Source organism: Protomyctophum parallelum (genome assembly GCF_964188405.1).
Source record: "Protomyctophum parallelum genome assembly, chromosome: 18".
Taxonomy (NCBI): domain Eukaryota; kingdom Metazoa; phylum Chordata; class Actinopteri; order Myctophiformes; family Myctophidae; genus Protomyctophum; species Protomyctophum parallelum.
The window spans coordinates 20,533,605-20,550,913 of record NC_139716.1 but is presented as its reverse complement, the minus strand read 5'-3'; the positions used below and the strand labels follow the sequence as shown (position 1 = coordinate 20,550,913).

Sequence of the window (17,309 nt, the reverse complement as noted above, 5' to 3'; positions counted from 1 at the left end):
AAGCTATGTTTCTATATGTCAGTCGGTCTTCGATTTTTCGAAAATAGCAGACATACAAGCTCCTGCCTGTAGGTCTGCTATTTTTTCAATAGCTAAAGCATAACATAATGCTAACACCAAAAGGGGTCCCCCCCCCAGAATGGGTTTTCAGTACAATTTTGAGGGTATTTTTACTTTACTGGCGTAGGCCCATTTCCAATTTTCAGTATTTTTTTTAATCCCACAGTTTTGCAACCCATTTTGTCACCCGGTGGCAATTATCTAATGTAATCCTGGGCGCTGCACTTCCTCTGCCAACCTGGGGAGGGCAGCGGACTGACCTGGCCGGGGGGTTTCCCCGGCCAGACTATACCGCGTGGAAGGAACCAATCATTGTGTTTCGTTGTGGCTTTGCTGATGCCGTCCATGCCGTTATAGCTCATAACATTAGCTGTGAGCCGTCTGTCTGCCACTTTTTTTTAAGATTCGTTGATTTTTGAGTGGTGCAACCACTCCAAGGAACAGCAATGTCCCGTGTTCAATGTATGTGTTCAACTATGTATGTGCTAATGAGCACGAGTATGACTATTAGTACCAGTAGGGGCGCTGTTGTGCCAGAAAGAGAGATAGTGCTGTACTGTTGCCTGCTAATGAGAGAGATACATAGAGAGAGAGAGAGAGAGAGAGGAGAGAGAGGGGAGTTGCACCACTCAGTTCACACAGGTGTGATTTTTGAGTGGTGCAACCACTCCTACAACCAGCAATGTCCGTGTACACCTACCTATGTGGCAGTGGCAGTGGTCATGAGCACGAGTATATGACTTATTAGTACCAGTAGGGGGCGCCAGAAACAGAGAGGGATAGTGCTGTGCCTGCTAATTTCTGAACGGAATGACCTGGTGGCCTATGATCACCGCCCATGAAGTTATTTGCTGACAAAGTCGAAGCTCGAGAATGTCAACAGAAAAAGGGCGTTAATACATGTTTTTGCCATTTCAGAATGTTGGGGAGATTGTGTGGCTTGTGGCGACTGGGTTCCATCATTTAGTTCAGTGACCCGTGGGCTAATAAAAGACTGTGAACATTGTAATAGTTTACCACCGGATTCCGGTCGCCTTAAACAAAACGCCCAGCTACAGTATGTTACGCAGTTATGGGAAGTATAAACCGGAGATTTCACCTGACAGGGGGGAGTTTCCCCGGCCGGACGTATACCGTGTGGAAGGAACCGGTTATTCGTTATTCAGGCGCCCCGCTGGCCAGGGGGAGGTAGTTTAGAGACCAGGATTACTGCATGTTTTTTGTGAGGGTACCTACCCTAGGGGACACGGGGAGAACATGCACACAGAAAGGCCCTTTGGCCAACCCCGCCTCGGGTATGGGCACTGATGACGCGGAGGAGAGAACACGCCCCCAGCAGGAATCGAACCATGACCTCCTATAGCTGTGAGGAGACAGCACTACCGACTGTGCACACCGTGCACCGAGTACTTTTACTTCTACTGCGCTTACATCTCAGAGAGAGAGAGAGAGAGAGAGAGAGAGAGAGAGAGAGAGAGAGATAGAGAGAGGGATAGAGAGAGAGAGAGAGAGAGGGATAGAGAGAGAGAGAGAGAGATGAGAGAGAGAGAGAGAGAGAGGAGAGAGAGAGAGAGAGAGAGAGAGAGATCTGGTTGACTGAGAAAAAAAAAAAAAACAATGAAGCCAGTTTTAAAGCAGGCTGATGAACAAACAGGAAAATAAGCACACACGTGCACACGTGCACACGCATGAACACACACACACACACACACACACACGCACGCACACACACGAGTGTCTGATTTGTATTAGTAGTGTCAGGCAGTGATTTGGTCTGTGGTTTAGAACTATGCTGTATTATCATGTGTCCATTCATACACACACTGAGGGGCTGGGAACGTGTGTGTGTGTGTGTGTGTGTGTGTGTGTGCGTGCGTGTGCGCGCACGTGTGTGTGTGTGTGTGTGTGTGTGTGTGCTATAGGGGAGGGGGGTAATTTCAATGTATGTGTGTACTCGGAGGGGGCTGGGAACCAGGGAGGTATCATTGATCCATGACCAGTAGAAGAAAGAGGAGAGGAGAGGAGAGGAGAGGAGAGGAGAGGAGAGGAGAGGAGAGGAGAGGAGAGGAGAGGAGAGGAGAGGAGAGGAGAGGAGAGGAGAGGAGAGGAGAGGAGAGGAGAGGAGAGGAGAGGAGAGGAGAGGAGAGGAGAGGAGAGGAGAGGAGAGGAGAGGAGAGGAGAGGAGAGGAGAGGAGAGGAGAGGAGAGGCAGACCGTCTATTTCCATCTCTACGAGAGAGACCGGTGTGGAAGGAGAAAAAGGATCAGACCGAGCACGAAGCCCTGGGGGACACCGGCCATAAGTGGGGTTACACACCTGAGAACATGTGGCTTGCTTTCAGCAGTGTTGCTTTGGACTAATTGCACACAACGGAGATGAGTTGAACATGAACAGTAATGGTGCGCTGGAGTCGCGGACTAGAACATGTCAAATTTACGTCGTTTCGGTATTAAAATCTCCGCAGCAGCACTGCTCACAGCGAGCCAGTCTCCCACTGTCACAGAGACAGAGCAGTTGGGGTGTTGCCATGTCCGCTTATTATAAGCGACTTTGGGCTGTTTTTTTAATAGCCTAGTCAGGCTTCTTTTGGGCTTGTTTTCATAGACATGGCTGCTTGTTTCTCTTCCAAAACCTGGCAACACTGCCAGCTGGGAGGGTCTTGTTTGTTGTAGAATGTATGTGCTCTCAGAGTCACAATCACTAGTTAGTTAATGCACAGATGAATAAACCAAATATGCCGACATGAAAAACTACATTTAATGAGTATGGAGCAGGGAACTCCACATCATAAAGAAAGGGATCCTAAAGCACTGTGAACATATAGGCTACTGATTTCTCTCAGTCTCATTATTTTTATTTGAATATATTTGATTTGATTGATTGAAGAATTGATTAGAAGTTTGCATAGAAAAAGTTTTACAAGGTCAAGAGAACCACTGCACTAGATCGTTTTGGAAAGGCCCATTTTGTTTTATCCTCCACAACCTGGTAAAGAGCATAAATAAATATGTTGTGTATGTCCTCCTTTATTAGGATTATAAAGATTTGTTAAGTGGTAAATTATGTGACAATGCGACATGCGATTTTATGGAGTAACGCAAAAGTAATGTAACGAGTAATGTAACTAGTTACTTTCTCCAGGGAGTAATAAAGTAATGTAAGGCATTACTTTTTTCAAAAGTAATATGAAATATGTAGTGCCTTACTTTTATGAGTAACGGACCCCAACTCTGGCCACGTCCCACGGGCTGAAAGGACGTATACAGGAAGTGGGATGGGCCAGAGCGGTGATTGGACTTCATATGAAGTTCAACGGGAGATTTTTTTGTGATGACTGTTTGTTTGATCGCCATGGTAACGCACACCGCCATATCTGGTTATACCATGGCTGCCCGGCTTCCTGTCCACTTGAGATGGACAAATACGTGCGTGCGCGTGTACACACACACACACACACACAGGATGCAGACTGGAATTAAAGTCAGTCTCAGATTGGGGTCACGGCTATCGATACCTTGACCTCTGACCTTTGCATCTGTTCTGATGTGTGGAGAGCGTGCGTGCGTGCGTGCGTGCGTGCGTGCGTGCATGCGTGCGTGCGTGCGTGCGCGCGCGTACCTCAGGTGCAGGTCTTCAGAGTACTTGAGGCAGGCGTAGATGAACTCCTTGAGCTGACAGTAAACTTTAGGAACAAACTCCGAGAACGGAAGCTTCTTGGGGAACGGCAGCTATATGGCGAGACAAGAAAAAGGGACATTAAGCAACAAACAAGAAATGATTACACAGTGATATTAGTCAGGTGAAAGAAGCACCGTCTCCGTTGGGTTCTTTTTATCTCCCCCGCCCCCACCCCCCCCCCCCCCACCCCCCCCCCCCCCCCCCCCCCCCCCCCCCCCCCCATATTATTATTATTGTAACGCGTATGTTTCTGTGTCAGAACCTCACGGCCGTTGTTTGCGTTAGTTTCCGACGTCCTGTTCGTGTTCAATCATTGTGTTTTGTTGTGGCTTTGCTGCTGCTGTCCATGCAGTTAGCTCATAACATTAGCTGAACACCTTCTTCAACATTCAAACTGTGTTAATAGGAAGAAAAGCATTTCTATTCTAGCCGAGATGAGTCCCTTTTTGTGAGCCTCAGCACAAATACAATAAGGGACCAAAAAGTCTTCTGAAAGAATATATATTCAAAGATTTGTGACGCATTTTCACGATTTTTCTAAAATAGCAGACCTATAATCTCGTAGCGCGCCACTCGGTGGCACGCTATGAGCTTGTAGATCTGCTATTTTTCAATAGCTAAAGCAAATGCTTAGTTAAAACACCTAAAGTCAGAAATTATATGAAATTGGCCGCCGACCCCCATCTGAAAATTATGTTTTCCCACCTTGGCTGCGCTACACTGTTTCAGCAGGCGTGCTTGGTTTGAAGTTATATCGAGTGACGTTTTGAACATTGCAAACGTGTCAAATGACACGAGTATGGTCTTCTCCGCTGCTTTGCTCTGCACTGTCTTGCAGCCTATGTGTGGCTGGCAGGGATATTTTGCCGTTGCTTGCTGTCTCATTGGCCAGAGGCAGCCAATCAGGACGTCGCTATACTATGACGGGCAGCCAATCACGTCAGTATGACTATAGGTGTCGATCTCGTCGTCTACATTTCATGAGCATTCATTAGTCAGGTTTCACCTGACAAAAACTACTCACTACAGCTTTTACTTCTACAGCAAGACAGCCATGCATTATATGAGGCAGAATCCTTGTATCTCCAGATTCTAATGTTTATTGTTTTTGCGTAAATGAATACCCTACTTAAGGGTTTTTTCAACAGGTGGTCCGTGGACCACTGGTTGTCTGTAAATGTGGTCCCTGACCATGCATTTAGTTTAGTTTTTTTAGGCTTAGGGCCTATGATGACGTCCATGAAGTTAATTTTCTGACAAAGTCGAAGCTCAAGAATGTCAACAGAATAAAAGGGCGTTAGAATCTCAAGAGGGGAAAGTGCACAGGATTGTCTGGTCGAGTCATTATTTTTATCGGATTATTATCTAGTATTAATAAATGTTCATTTCAGTGTCAGAATGTTGGGGAGATTGTGTGGCTTGTGGCGACTGGGTTCCATCATTTAGTTCATTGACCCGTGGGCTAATAAAAGACTGTGAACATTTTAATAGTTTACCACCAGATTCCGGTTTCCTAAAAAAAACGCCCAGCTACAGTATGTTACGCAGTTATGGAAGTAAACCGGAGATGGCAGGCAATTTATTAACCCATTCTGGACGGGAACCCCTATTGGTGTTTTAACCGTCTGCCTGCCAGGATTAATTAATCTATCTATCGCGCATTGCCAAGGCCTTTATCGCACGCAACCCTTATTTTGAAGAGCCAAAATATCCGTAAACGGATGTTACAAAATGCTGTGTGTGGTGTCTTGACCGGTTGTTGCTCTCTCGGTCGGTGGTGAAAAAACCCGACCACGAGTATCACAGCGCATGGATACGCGCATCTTCAAAATGGCCGCGGCCACTGTCTCACTTTGACTGTTATGCTAACGAGCGGCAGCTGACGAATTGATCGGATCAAAACATGGAATATAGAATATAGACCCTGGAAAGCGTAGCCTACGGTTCTGGCGGGCTGCACGATTAATTTAATCCTACGGTTAATGTTAATCATTATGTTATACTTTAGCTATTGAAAAATAGCAGATCTACAAGCTCGCTTGTAGATCTGCTATTTTTTGTAAAATCTTGAAAATGCGGTGCAAATCTTTGAATATAATGATATAATTTCACAGCAAACGTTTTAAACTCAAATCTTTGCTTCAGGGGGGTGACTGCATGGAACAACATCATATTCAGATGGGGGTCGGCAGGCAATTTCATATAATTTCTGGCTTCCTTGACGTGAAAATGTTTGAGAACCACTGACATAGAAACATGAGGAACATTTCAGAAAACTGTCATGATTTAGGAGGCATTTGTAGAATCTGGTCTCAGGTCTAAATTCTGGACGGGAACCCCTTTTGGTGTTTTAACTAAGCATTATGTTATACTTTAGCTATTGAAAATTAGCAGATCTACAAGCTCATAGCGCGCCACCGAGTGGCGCGCTATGAGCTTGTAGGTCTGCCATTTGTGAAAAATCGTGAAAATGCGGCACAAATCTTTGAATATTTATTCTTTCAGAAGACTTTTTTTTTAATTTCGACGTCAGGCCTAAATGGGTTAAGGGACCAGGCCCGAACGGACTTTTGGTCCCTTATTGTATTTGTGACTGAGGCTCACAAAAAAGGGACTCATCCCGGCTAGAATGAAAAAGGCTTTTCTTCATATTAAAGGGACACTTCACCCTTTTTGCAAAAAAATATATGTTAATGACATTTAGATGCTTTAGATCACTTTCCTGGGGGTCTTTATGTGTGTAATATGTGGTTTTAGTTATTTTAGATTGTAGCAGTGAGCCTGTTGTCTTGGACACTGGTCTCACTACCTTCCTGGACTACAATTCCCATAATTCTTTGGTGCACTGCTCCTCCTTGTGGATAGGAGGAGAGCTGTCTTACAGAGACAACATGTAGTCCAGGAAGGAAGTGAGCCCAGTGTCCATGACATCAGAGACAACAGGCTCACTGCTACAATCTAAAATATCTAAAACCACATATTACACACATAAAGACCCCCAGGAAAGTGTTCTAAAGCTTCTAAACGTCATTAACATATATATTTTTGCAAAAAGGGTGAAGTGTCCCTTTAACACAGTTTGAATGTTGAAGAAGGTCTTCATTAAAACAGATTGATTTAAAGTCATCCAATTCATTCATTTATTCGGCAAACTATATGCTTGTTCTTTCGGTGACTTTACCCGTGTTTGAGGGGGTGGAGAGGTGCAGCTCCGAGTATTTGCATACAGGTTTTCGATTGGTCTTAGAATGCATTGTCCGCTAGTTTCACTCTGAGCACTGCTATTTATTTCTTCTCCTTCTGCCAAAAATAGCAGTTCTTTTTTTAAGAAAAAAAATAATTTATGGGGGCCCTAAAGTGGCAATGTTGAGCAGCCTAAAATGGCTTATTGCTTGGTCCAGTCTTATTGCTGCTTACAGCTATATTTTTTGATGGGGTCCTGGACTGTACTGAGACGACTATACCTTGTCCAGGTCGAGACACAGACACAGACACACACAGACACACCACACACACACACACACACACACACACACACACACACACACACACACACACACACACACACACACACACACACACACACACACACACACACACACACACACACACACACACACACACACACACACACACACACACACACACACACACACACACAGTGAGACGGGTATACCTTGTCCAGGTCGGGGTCCTGCAGGGGGAAAAGGGACGTGTAGTGTGTGTACTCCTCCTCCGTTGAAACGGGGATGGGACTGAAGTTGTCCTGGTCCAGGATCTGCCTGGAGACCAGAGCAGACAGTCAGTCATACAGAACAGTCATACAGAACAAGTCATATACAGACCTGAGATCAGATTCTAAAAAACGTCTTCTAAATCCTGACAGTTTTCTGAAAAAGCTATGTTTCTATGTCAGTCGTTCTTCGATTTTTCAAAAATAGCAGACCTACAAGCTCGTAGCGCGCCACTCGGTGGCGCGCTATGAGCTTGTAGATCTGCTATTTTTCAATAGCTAAAGCATAACATGATGCTAACACCAAAAGGGGTTCCCGCCCCCAAATCGGGTTAATCCAGAGCTATTTACAGTAAACACATGGTATAATACATCAAATACATAGAAATAGTCATCAGGAATCATAAGCAAGCCAAGAACCTAATGTCTAACAGTAGTATATCTGTACAGTGAAACTATGAGTATACACTACAGTGCTACACTATGGTGTGCTATGTCTACATAAAATGCTGCAATGCAGAAATACGGAAGTCCGGAATTCAAAATGTACTTGAATAAAAGTACAAAAGTATCGGCATCAAAATATACTTAAAGTACCAAAAGAAAAAGTACTCATTGTGCACAGAATGTCCCATTTCACAAGTTCAAAATGTATTGAAAAATCATTTGAAAAATAGCCGATCTATACACGCTCACAATGCACCGCATGGTGACGCATTGAGCTATTAGATCGGTCATTCCCAAATATAGACAGTATAGTGCTGAAGTGGTTTGTGAATTGTTGACCCTTTAGGTCAACAAGGCCTAAAGGGCGACCTCGCCGGTCGCTATACTCTCCCTCAGGCGTCTTAACCGGTAATAGTCTGAATCTAGAAAGTAACTAGTAACTATAAAGTTTCCAAATAACTGTATAGTGAAGTAAAAGTACAATAAAGTGGAGTTGTGAAGTAAAAGTATTCAAGTACAGTACTTGAGTGAATGTACTTGGTTACCTTCCACCACTGGGCATTCAGTGGAGGTCAACGACAAGGGCTCCAAATACCAGTAGTGTTTTGTTTGCCTCTGTCTCTGTCTTACATACACACAAGCACACACACACACACACACACACACACACACACACAACAGATGCACGCACGTCGCGCGCGCACACACACACACATCCCATCGGGGGTCGCGTTGTGGTTTTCTTAACCTCGTCCTGTTGGAACTGTGTTCTCAGCGTTCCGAAGTTCCGACGTTCCATTGAGAGGCCGTGAACCGGAGAGCATTCTCTCTCTCTCCATATATCTCTCTCATCTCTCTCTCTCTCTCTCTTTCTCCGTCTCCAACAATACAACACAACATTCCTGTGGCTTCCCCCGAATTCTGTGTTTCTGTGTGTGTGTGTGTGCGCGCGCGCGCGTGCGTGCGTGCGTGCGTGCGTGCGTGCGTGTGTGTGTGTGTGTGTGTGTGTGTGTGTGTGTCGTCCATTCTTGAAGAGTCCCACTGGTGTCTTTGGACAGGAATACTGCTAAAACAATGCCTTCCACTGGCACACACACAAACACACACACACACACACACACACGCACTGGGGCAGTGCCCAGAGCGAGAGTGGGGGAATGTTGCGGATGTTGTTTAAAACACTTCCTTTTCTCGAACCGCTCGTAAAAAAAACACTTCAAACGCCAGGACATTTCCCACAATGCAATGTGTGCGAGATGTTCCCACAAACCCGCCGTTGCCCTTCTGCCCTCCAAGACGACGGCCAAGGTCAGTCCACCGTGCTCCCCCACGCACCTTCACTCAAAACCCTGACCCTACACAGACCTCCAGGCCAAGGTCAGTCCACCGTGCTCCCACGCACCTCCACTCAGAACCCTCCAGGAGGGGTCCCCCAGGGGGCTGTACTTGGGGCTATAGGGATGTGTAAATGTGTCCAAAATGAAAATCGATTTGTATAATTCAATAGTAACGATTCATCGTTTGGGGGGGGGGGGTGTATATATATATATTAAGGCTGTCACGATTCTCGATACGAATCGAAATTGAATCGAAATTGACGTTCGATTCAGTGTATCGAAATGACGCACCGAATCGCGATGTTTTATGTCTTTACTTCCGCGAGCGGCCGGGCCATTCTGCGCATGCATGCTTCCGCTGGGGGAGAAAAAAAAGAGTCGAAAAGCCAGCTGTATCGGAGCCTTGCCACACACACACACACACACACACACACACACACACACACAGTCAGTCAGTCACATACACACACACACACACACACACACACACACACACACACACACACACACACACATCAATATTGTACAAGACCTACAAGCTCATAACGCACCGAGGCTCGACACATTGTGAGCTTGTAGATCAGTTATTTCTTTGCACACCGGCCACAGCTTTTTGCACCGGTCAGCACCTGGCCATCATTTGGTTACATACAGTTCCATGCAGTCATCTTTTTTTAGTATGGTAAACAATAAACATTGCATGCAATGCATTTTGATTTAATTGTAAGAGGGAGCGTATCAACACACAGGTGTAACCACTACATGTTCTGATTGAGCATGGGGAAGCATCGAACAAACACATGATTTCATTATAAACTGTAGGCCTACGTACCGGTAGATTTTCACCCAATGAAAATTTACACTTCACGGATTATAGGCCATTTGGAATTAGAACAATCGGTTGAAAATTGACCGAGAATAACACGATTTAAATATCAACTTTTTTGTTGCGCTGAGGACTTGTTGCGCCGAGGTGTTTTATAGTACTATACTTGTGAGGACCTGGCTGGCGCACGCCGCACACAAAAAGGGTTCATCTGCAAGCTCAAGTCATGCAACACTTGGAGCTTGTAGATATGATACACGGATGACAATAAACACACAGAAGTGAGAGAACGAGACCGCTGTTGTGTTTTACCATGGCCAGTGCTGTTGTAGACAGCGACGACGATGACACACGGAAAGAAGTTTGGAAATATTTTGGCTTCCCAGCTGAGTTATGATGGCACACGACGCATCGTTGACAAAACGGTTTCAGTTTGTCGTTTATGCTCCAAACGAGTGCCAAAGGCAACGCGTCAAATATGGGCCAGCATCTTAGCAGACATCACAAAGAAATCGATCTGTCCAAAGATGGTACAAAGACAACAACACAGCCAACTATTCTAGATCCTTATAGAGAAAAGCTCTCAGCTAATTCGCCCCGTGCTAAACAATTAACGCACGGAGTTGCGGTCTGCATAGCTGCAGACATGCGATGATGCGACCACTTTCAATGGTGGAAAACGCTGGCTTTCAATATTTAATGAGAGTTACAAAATGCCATGCAGGTCGCATATGACCACACGTGTGTTGCCTGGCATGTATGATAAAGTGAGGGCACAAATCACTGAAGGGCTGAGCCATGCAGATCAAATTGCACTAACTAGTATTCACACTTTGTTAGAGCTCTCATAGTCTTACTCTTACCTGTTCAAACAATGTGAACATTCTACAAAGTAGGCTAGAATAATTTGTAACAGCCAAATAACGTAATTGTTTGGTTGAACTTTGTATTTAGGCCTACTATTTGTCTTTTTTTCCCCTTTATTTTACTTACTTAGAGCTTAACAAGAATGTTACAAGTCATCTAATCTTAAAGAAACATTTAAAAAAAATGTTAGGGCATAAAACCCAAAGTTGTTAAACCTTTTATTATTCTCATTCTGATTTGTTATTTATAGAAAATAAAAGTGACTTATTGGGAAACAAGTGTTTTTCTTTACAAATCAAGATATTGGCCTAAATTATAATTATTAATTATATATCCCTCAATGCTGAAAAAGGAGGTTTTAAAAAAATAGATTGAAAAAATGCAGGGGCGGCCTTAGGAATCTGGAGGCCCGTTTCAAGACCAAATATGAGGCCCCCATATACCTATGACATCATTATTTTGTTGATACAGCCGTATATTGATACGAATAGTTTGACTGTTCAATATCACACGCAGCCATTACTCTCGACAATTAGCAACAACAACACCTTTCCTCATCCTGTCGTCCCTTCACAATGAAAGTGTCTCCCCTTTACCTCCCAATGCTGCACATTTTACCATGCTATTTACATAAAATAGGTGTAACTTTACTAACATTAACATTGTGGGAGAGAGCAAGGCAGTGAGTGATTAAAACGTCTTTGTCCTACTGTCCAGTTGGGATCGTGTTGAAGTCCAGGTATACTTTTAGAGCTTCAATGCCGTGAGCCATGTAATGTTGAACAATCCTTATAGTTGTCATTTTTGCATTGTTAATATTGTATTTGTGTTGTCTCAGCCTTGCAGCTATTGTTTTACTCATTTTCTGACATATTGTAAGCCACATTTTTCACATGTGATTAAATAAACACAGTTGCTGGTGATGGCTGTTATCTGTTTAATCTCCAACGTGCGTTTGTAGTTCTATTTTTAACTATTTGTTTGGGTTTGAAGTATTCTGGTCTCTGACGTGCTGGTGTGTTGATTGGGAGGCATACTATGATCCGACGGAGCATTGCTCCGAATGGTCCGAGGTGCGCTGGGGGTCGGGAGAGGGTTGGGGTTAGGTTTAGGTGTCTGCCCCGGGGGAGGTTAGGGTGAGGGTGAGGATTTGAGGTAGGTTGTCGATCGGACCAATGCTCCGTCGGACCGTGTTGATTCCTTTTAGCTTGCGGTGTACCAGATAAAATGGTAAATAGTGCATTTATATAGCGCCTTTATCCAAAGCGCTTTACATAGATTGTGCATTACATTCACCCATTCACACACACATTCATACACCGATTGCGGCGGAAGCCATGCAAGGCACCAACCAGCACATCGGGGGTTCAGCAATTTGGGGTTCAGTGTCTTGCCCAAGGACACTTCGACATGTAGACAGGAGGAGCCGGGATTCGAACTGCCGACCCATGGATCATTGGACGACCTGCTCTACCTCCTGAGCCACAGTCGCCCTTAAGAGTTTTGTTTTATCTGTAGGCCGAGTTTCGCGATTATTATTTTTTTGGCAGAAGGAGAAGGAAAAACACAACTAACAATAACAATAAAGGACCAAGTCATTTCAGGACTCCTTGGTCCTTGAAATAAAAAAATATCATAGAAATAAATATACAATAAAGAGAGTTCCACCGTGTTCAGTTTGGAACATACAGACACAGGTTTGTGTTTCCACCGCATTGTGTTGGACGGAACAATTGCCATTGTTTGATGCCTAGCTGAATGGTCAGCCTGTCTGGAGAGAAGGAGTCTCCTGAGGTTTGAATCTCAGTAAGAGATGCTGAGAGGTGGCTCACCATCAGGTGGGATGAGATGTTGATCCATCATTTCTTGATCTTTCTGCTGTTCCTTCGTCTGGAATGTGGTCTCGGTTGTTATTGTTGTTGTCGTCTGTTGTCGTTGGTTGCCATGGCTGCCAGTTCCCACCTGATGTTGTGTAGGAGTTCTGATTGGTCCAGAGCGTACTGAATAACTTTTAGCTTACATAACGTCTTAAGACGAGGACTCAAGTCTAAAATGAACAGCTCATCAGAGATAGTGTGATCTCCTTTCCTTCCTCCAAAGAGGATGATACGATCTCCCACAATGCAACAGCACATACCATTCATTGGACATGGTCCTTTCCCTTTGGGCTCAACCTTATTCCAGGAGAAGGTCTCTGGACTGAATTTCCACACATCACTGAAGTTCTGGTTACCGTTCCAGCCACCAAATATATACAGCTCTCCATTGTAGGTAAATGCTGAATGACACCAGCGTTTTTGTGCAGAAGGTGTGTCCAGCCAGGCGTTTGTCTCTGTGTCAAACACTCTGATGGTGTTGTAGACCCCCTGGGGCCCACGGCCCCCAAGTACAAACATCTTGGTACCAATGATGTCAGCAGAGTGACATTGTGAATCAGGAGGTGGAGTTCCTCTGGTGTTAATTAAAGTCCAAACCATTGTGGTGGTGTCCAACTTGTACATGTCATTAGTGCTTCCAGTCAGCTTGTTTTTTCCTCCATGGATAAACATGACCTTCTCCAACACACATGCTGAGTGGTAGCTCCTAACCTCTGGAACAGTCCCAGAAACCCTGGGTTGGAACCATCGGTGGGAGTCAACATCAAATGCATAAAGCACATTGCAGTAAAGCCACCCTCCCCAGATGTAGACTGTATCTTCAACCAACACAGCTGTGTGGCCCCAGCGCATGGATGGAACCTCAAGGTAACCGTCCCCTCTTCAGGTTCCACTGGAGGTAACTTCTTCCAGCATAAAGACACTGTGTTGAAGACATGGACATCCATCTGTCCCATGTTGTTGAAGGTCCATCCAAAACAGTATCCTCCAAAGGAATACAGTTTGTTACTCACTGTTACAGCAGCATGATAGGCTCGCTTTGGTCCTCCTGCTTTGGAACGGTCCAAGACAACATCACTCTGTCTGTCTGTCTGTCTGTCTCTTCTCTCTCGACGTCTACAGTCATTTTCAACACGGTGCATCATCTTATATCTTCTGGTGTGAAATCACACGAGACACAAACTGTTGCCATGCACACCTTAACGACGTCAATTAGTGCAGCTGGTCTTCATCTGCACCCTTTGAACTCTATTGCTATATTATTACTTCATTGCGGCTACCTTGGGGTCTATGGATCTATGGGTCTTCCACACATATAGCATAGTATAATATATATTTATAGTTTATAATATAGTTTCATTATATATATATATTCCACTGTTACGTTCTTAGCTTACGCATGTTTCATGATAAATGCTTTTTATGTGATGTATTCCCATGCTTTTTGTTCTTGCTTAATGTAAATCACTCTGGATTAAGAGCGTCTGCTAAATGCCTAAATTGTAAATTGCTAAAGCGTTCCCTAACACTGTGTTGTATTTTGAGGCTGTGTGTGTGTGTGTGTGTGTGTGTGTGTGTGTGTGCGCGCGCGCATGCGCAGAATGTGCTCAAGCTGACTGGCTGAGCACGGAATGTGAAGTATGGTGATAACAGTGCCGCTCACGTCACGCGGGTGTGATATTTTTCTCCATATCGCTGTGTGAGAGACAGTCCACTGAGCACCTCAAAGTGAGGCTGAATGACAAGCTTTTTGCATTCTGGCTCTTTGAGGGGAGCTAGCGCCCCCTATGGCCAGCTTGGTGTGTTTGTGTGTTCTCAGGGGCGGCCTTAGGAGAGGCCCGTTTCAAGACCAAACATGAGGCCCCCATATACCTATGACATCATTATTTTGTTGAGGCCCCCCCTGAGGGTGGAGGCCCGTTTCAATTGAAACTGTGAAACATACTTAAGGCCTCCTATGTGTGCATGTACAGTATGCATTTGAAAGTGTGTGCAGCATAGCGCATACATACATTTACGTGCATGTACACTATGCATGCCAAGATGTGTGTGTGCATGCATGCACATAAGTTAATGTTAAAGTGTGTGCATGTTAGGGGTGTGTGTGTGTGTGTGTGTGTGTGTGTGTGTGTGTGTGTGTGTGTGTGTGTGTGTGTGTGTGTGTGTGTGTGTGTGTGTGTGTGCACGCGCGCGCGTGCCTACCTGAATGTGACGTTCCATTTCTTCAGTAGAATCTCTCCATATTGGTCCCTCATCTCCAACAGCATGTCAAACAACTGTGACACTGGAAAACCATAACCCTAGAAGCAAGGGAGCCGAGAGAGAGCGAGAGTTATAGGAGAGAGAGAGACAATTTAAAATAATTTGTAAACAGGGGGTGCCAGCCGGGGTGCCATAGAGAAAAGGTTTACCCTCCTGGGTAAAAAGTCCAGCACGGCTGGTCAAAATGAGCAACAAGGTGACGCCAATCTCAATCAGTGTATGTGGACGTCTGTGAAGCCCAAAGTGTGGTTTTGTCCCAAGAAGTTGCAACTGGTGTGGTTCGGGCTTAACCCATTTAGACCTGGGAACGATTCTACAAATGTCTTCTAAATCATGACAGTTTTCTGAAGAAGCTATGTTTCCATGTGAGTCGTTCTTCGACTTTTCAAAAATAGCAGACCTATGAGCTTGTAGATCTGCTATTTTTCAATAGCTAAAGCATAACATAATGCCCAAAATGGGTGACCATGCAACTCCTTGCAAACAAACGCTTGTGAGTAGACGCATGTAAGACACATGTAGTTGCAAGCAACCATTGAATTTAATGAATTGAATCACTTGGGTCGACTTGCGGTCACCATGTAACCAACGATGCAACAGGACATATCACACTATCTAGGACGAACGTTTAAAACAAGTTTAGTTGTGTCTCGACCCATTGGTGTGGGTTTGGCCTTAAAATGCTTTATCGGAGGAGAGGAGAGGAGAGGAGAGGAGAGGAGAGGAGAGGAGAGGAGAGGAGAGGCAGAATTCAGCCATTCCACGACACCTCATCATTTCAGTTTTATGCCTTTTGGCCATCCTCGTCGTTCATTCGTCTCTTCACTTCTCCTCTCACTCATGTCCGTCCGTTCCTCTCCCTCTAACCCTCGCTCAGCGTCCAGCAACGTCCAGAAGGTTGTCAGATTAAAAAAAAACTCCAGATTCTCCCAACACGTCTGATGTTTGGTCGAGATTTATTGGAGAGAAATTTTCATTTCCACTCTGGGTTTTGCGGAACATTTGTTTTTATATATACACCAGTATCAGAGCGGAGAGTAAAAAAATATAATATATACGCCGTACATTTAGAGGTGAAGATATCCGCTAAGACTCCTATGCCAGCTGGTCTGCACATGCTTTTGAAGAGGGAGTGCTCACGGAACGCAAGCTTTAGTTTACGCCGTTGCTTCTCCAACTGTGGGCCTTGAGGATGGCGCAAGTTGTTGGACCCCAAATAATTGGCGAAACACTGGGATTTTGGGCGATGATATCGTCGCTGTCGGGGGGGGAGAAAGCTCTAATATACGTCATTTTGTGTTCTTGTAAAATTACCGTATACCTATACCTGATCGCGTCACACACAAACGTATCACGTTTTGAGGTTGAAGATGGGCTATTTTTGCTACTTTTCTGTGACACTGTATAGCGTGACGGAGCAGGTACACGAGAGATGAGACATACGTGGTTTCCGCACGACAGCAGCGCTATTGCTAGTCGCGTTGATCCGAGCCAGAACACAATCGATTGATTGATCGTTAAAATAAACATGCTCTGATGTTAACTGGTCGGATGGGTGGGCCAGCCAAAAGAAGAAAGAAATAAAAGTTGTCGACCACAAGCCTCAGGCTGTGGGCCCGCTTGAAGCCTCGGAGGCACGTCAGCCCCCATGATAATTAGTGCCTCCAATGCGCAATGTTACGTATTAACCCATTTTGACCTGAGATCAGGTTCTAAAATCTCTTCTACATCCTGACAGTTTTCTGAAAAAGCTATGTTTCTGTGTCAGTCGTTCTTCGATTTTTCAAAAATAGCAGACGTACAAGCTCGTAGCGCGCCACTTGGTGGCGGGCTATGAGCTTGTAGATCTGCTATTTTTCAATAGCTAAAGCATAACATAATGCTAACACCAAAAGGCGTTCCCGCCCCAAAATGGGTTAAGTGAAAACTGAAGGTCATGTGAACAAAATAAAAGTTTCTATTCATTTATATTTATTTCCTGAAGTCTGTCACAGTCTCTCCATCCAGAAGATTGCAGTCGGGTTCCCAGAACTGAAGATTGTTTTTGCAGAATGGCTGAAGTCCACGACATGTTATCTCTCCTTCTCCCCTTCCTCTGTTCAACTGTCTCTCTCTGTCTCTCTGTCTCTCTCTGTCGGTCTCGGTCTCTGTCTCTGTCTCTGTCTCTGTCTCTGTCTCTGTCTCTGTCTCTAGGATGACGTGAACACCTTGCATTTCCAACA

General features: G+C 44.8%; 1 protein-coding gene across 1 annotated transcript in view; it reads right to left on the bottom strand.

The window, feature by feature from the left end:
• The window catches only part of exoc6b (exocyst complex component 6B), a 132,998-nt gene that overhangs the window by 36,700 nt on the left and 78,989 nt on the right, over window positions 1–17,309 (bottom strand). The window contains exons 13-15 of the mRNA XM_083788736.1: window positions 15,028–15,125; window positions 7,415–7,520; window positions 3,679–3,788 (exon numbers count right to left, since the gene is read on the bottom strand). Coding sequence (XP_083644862.1) covers window positions 3,679–3,788; window positions 7,415–7,520; window positions 15,028–15,125 — 314 coding nt within the window. The remainder of the gene's footprint in view (window positions 1–3,678; window positions 3,789–7,414; window positions 7,521–15,027; window positions 15,126–17,309) is intronic.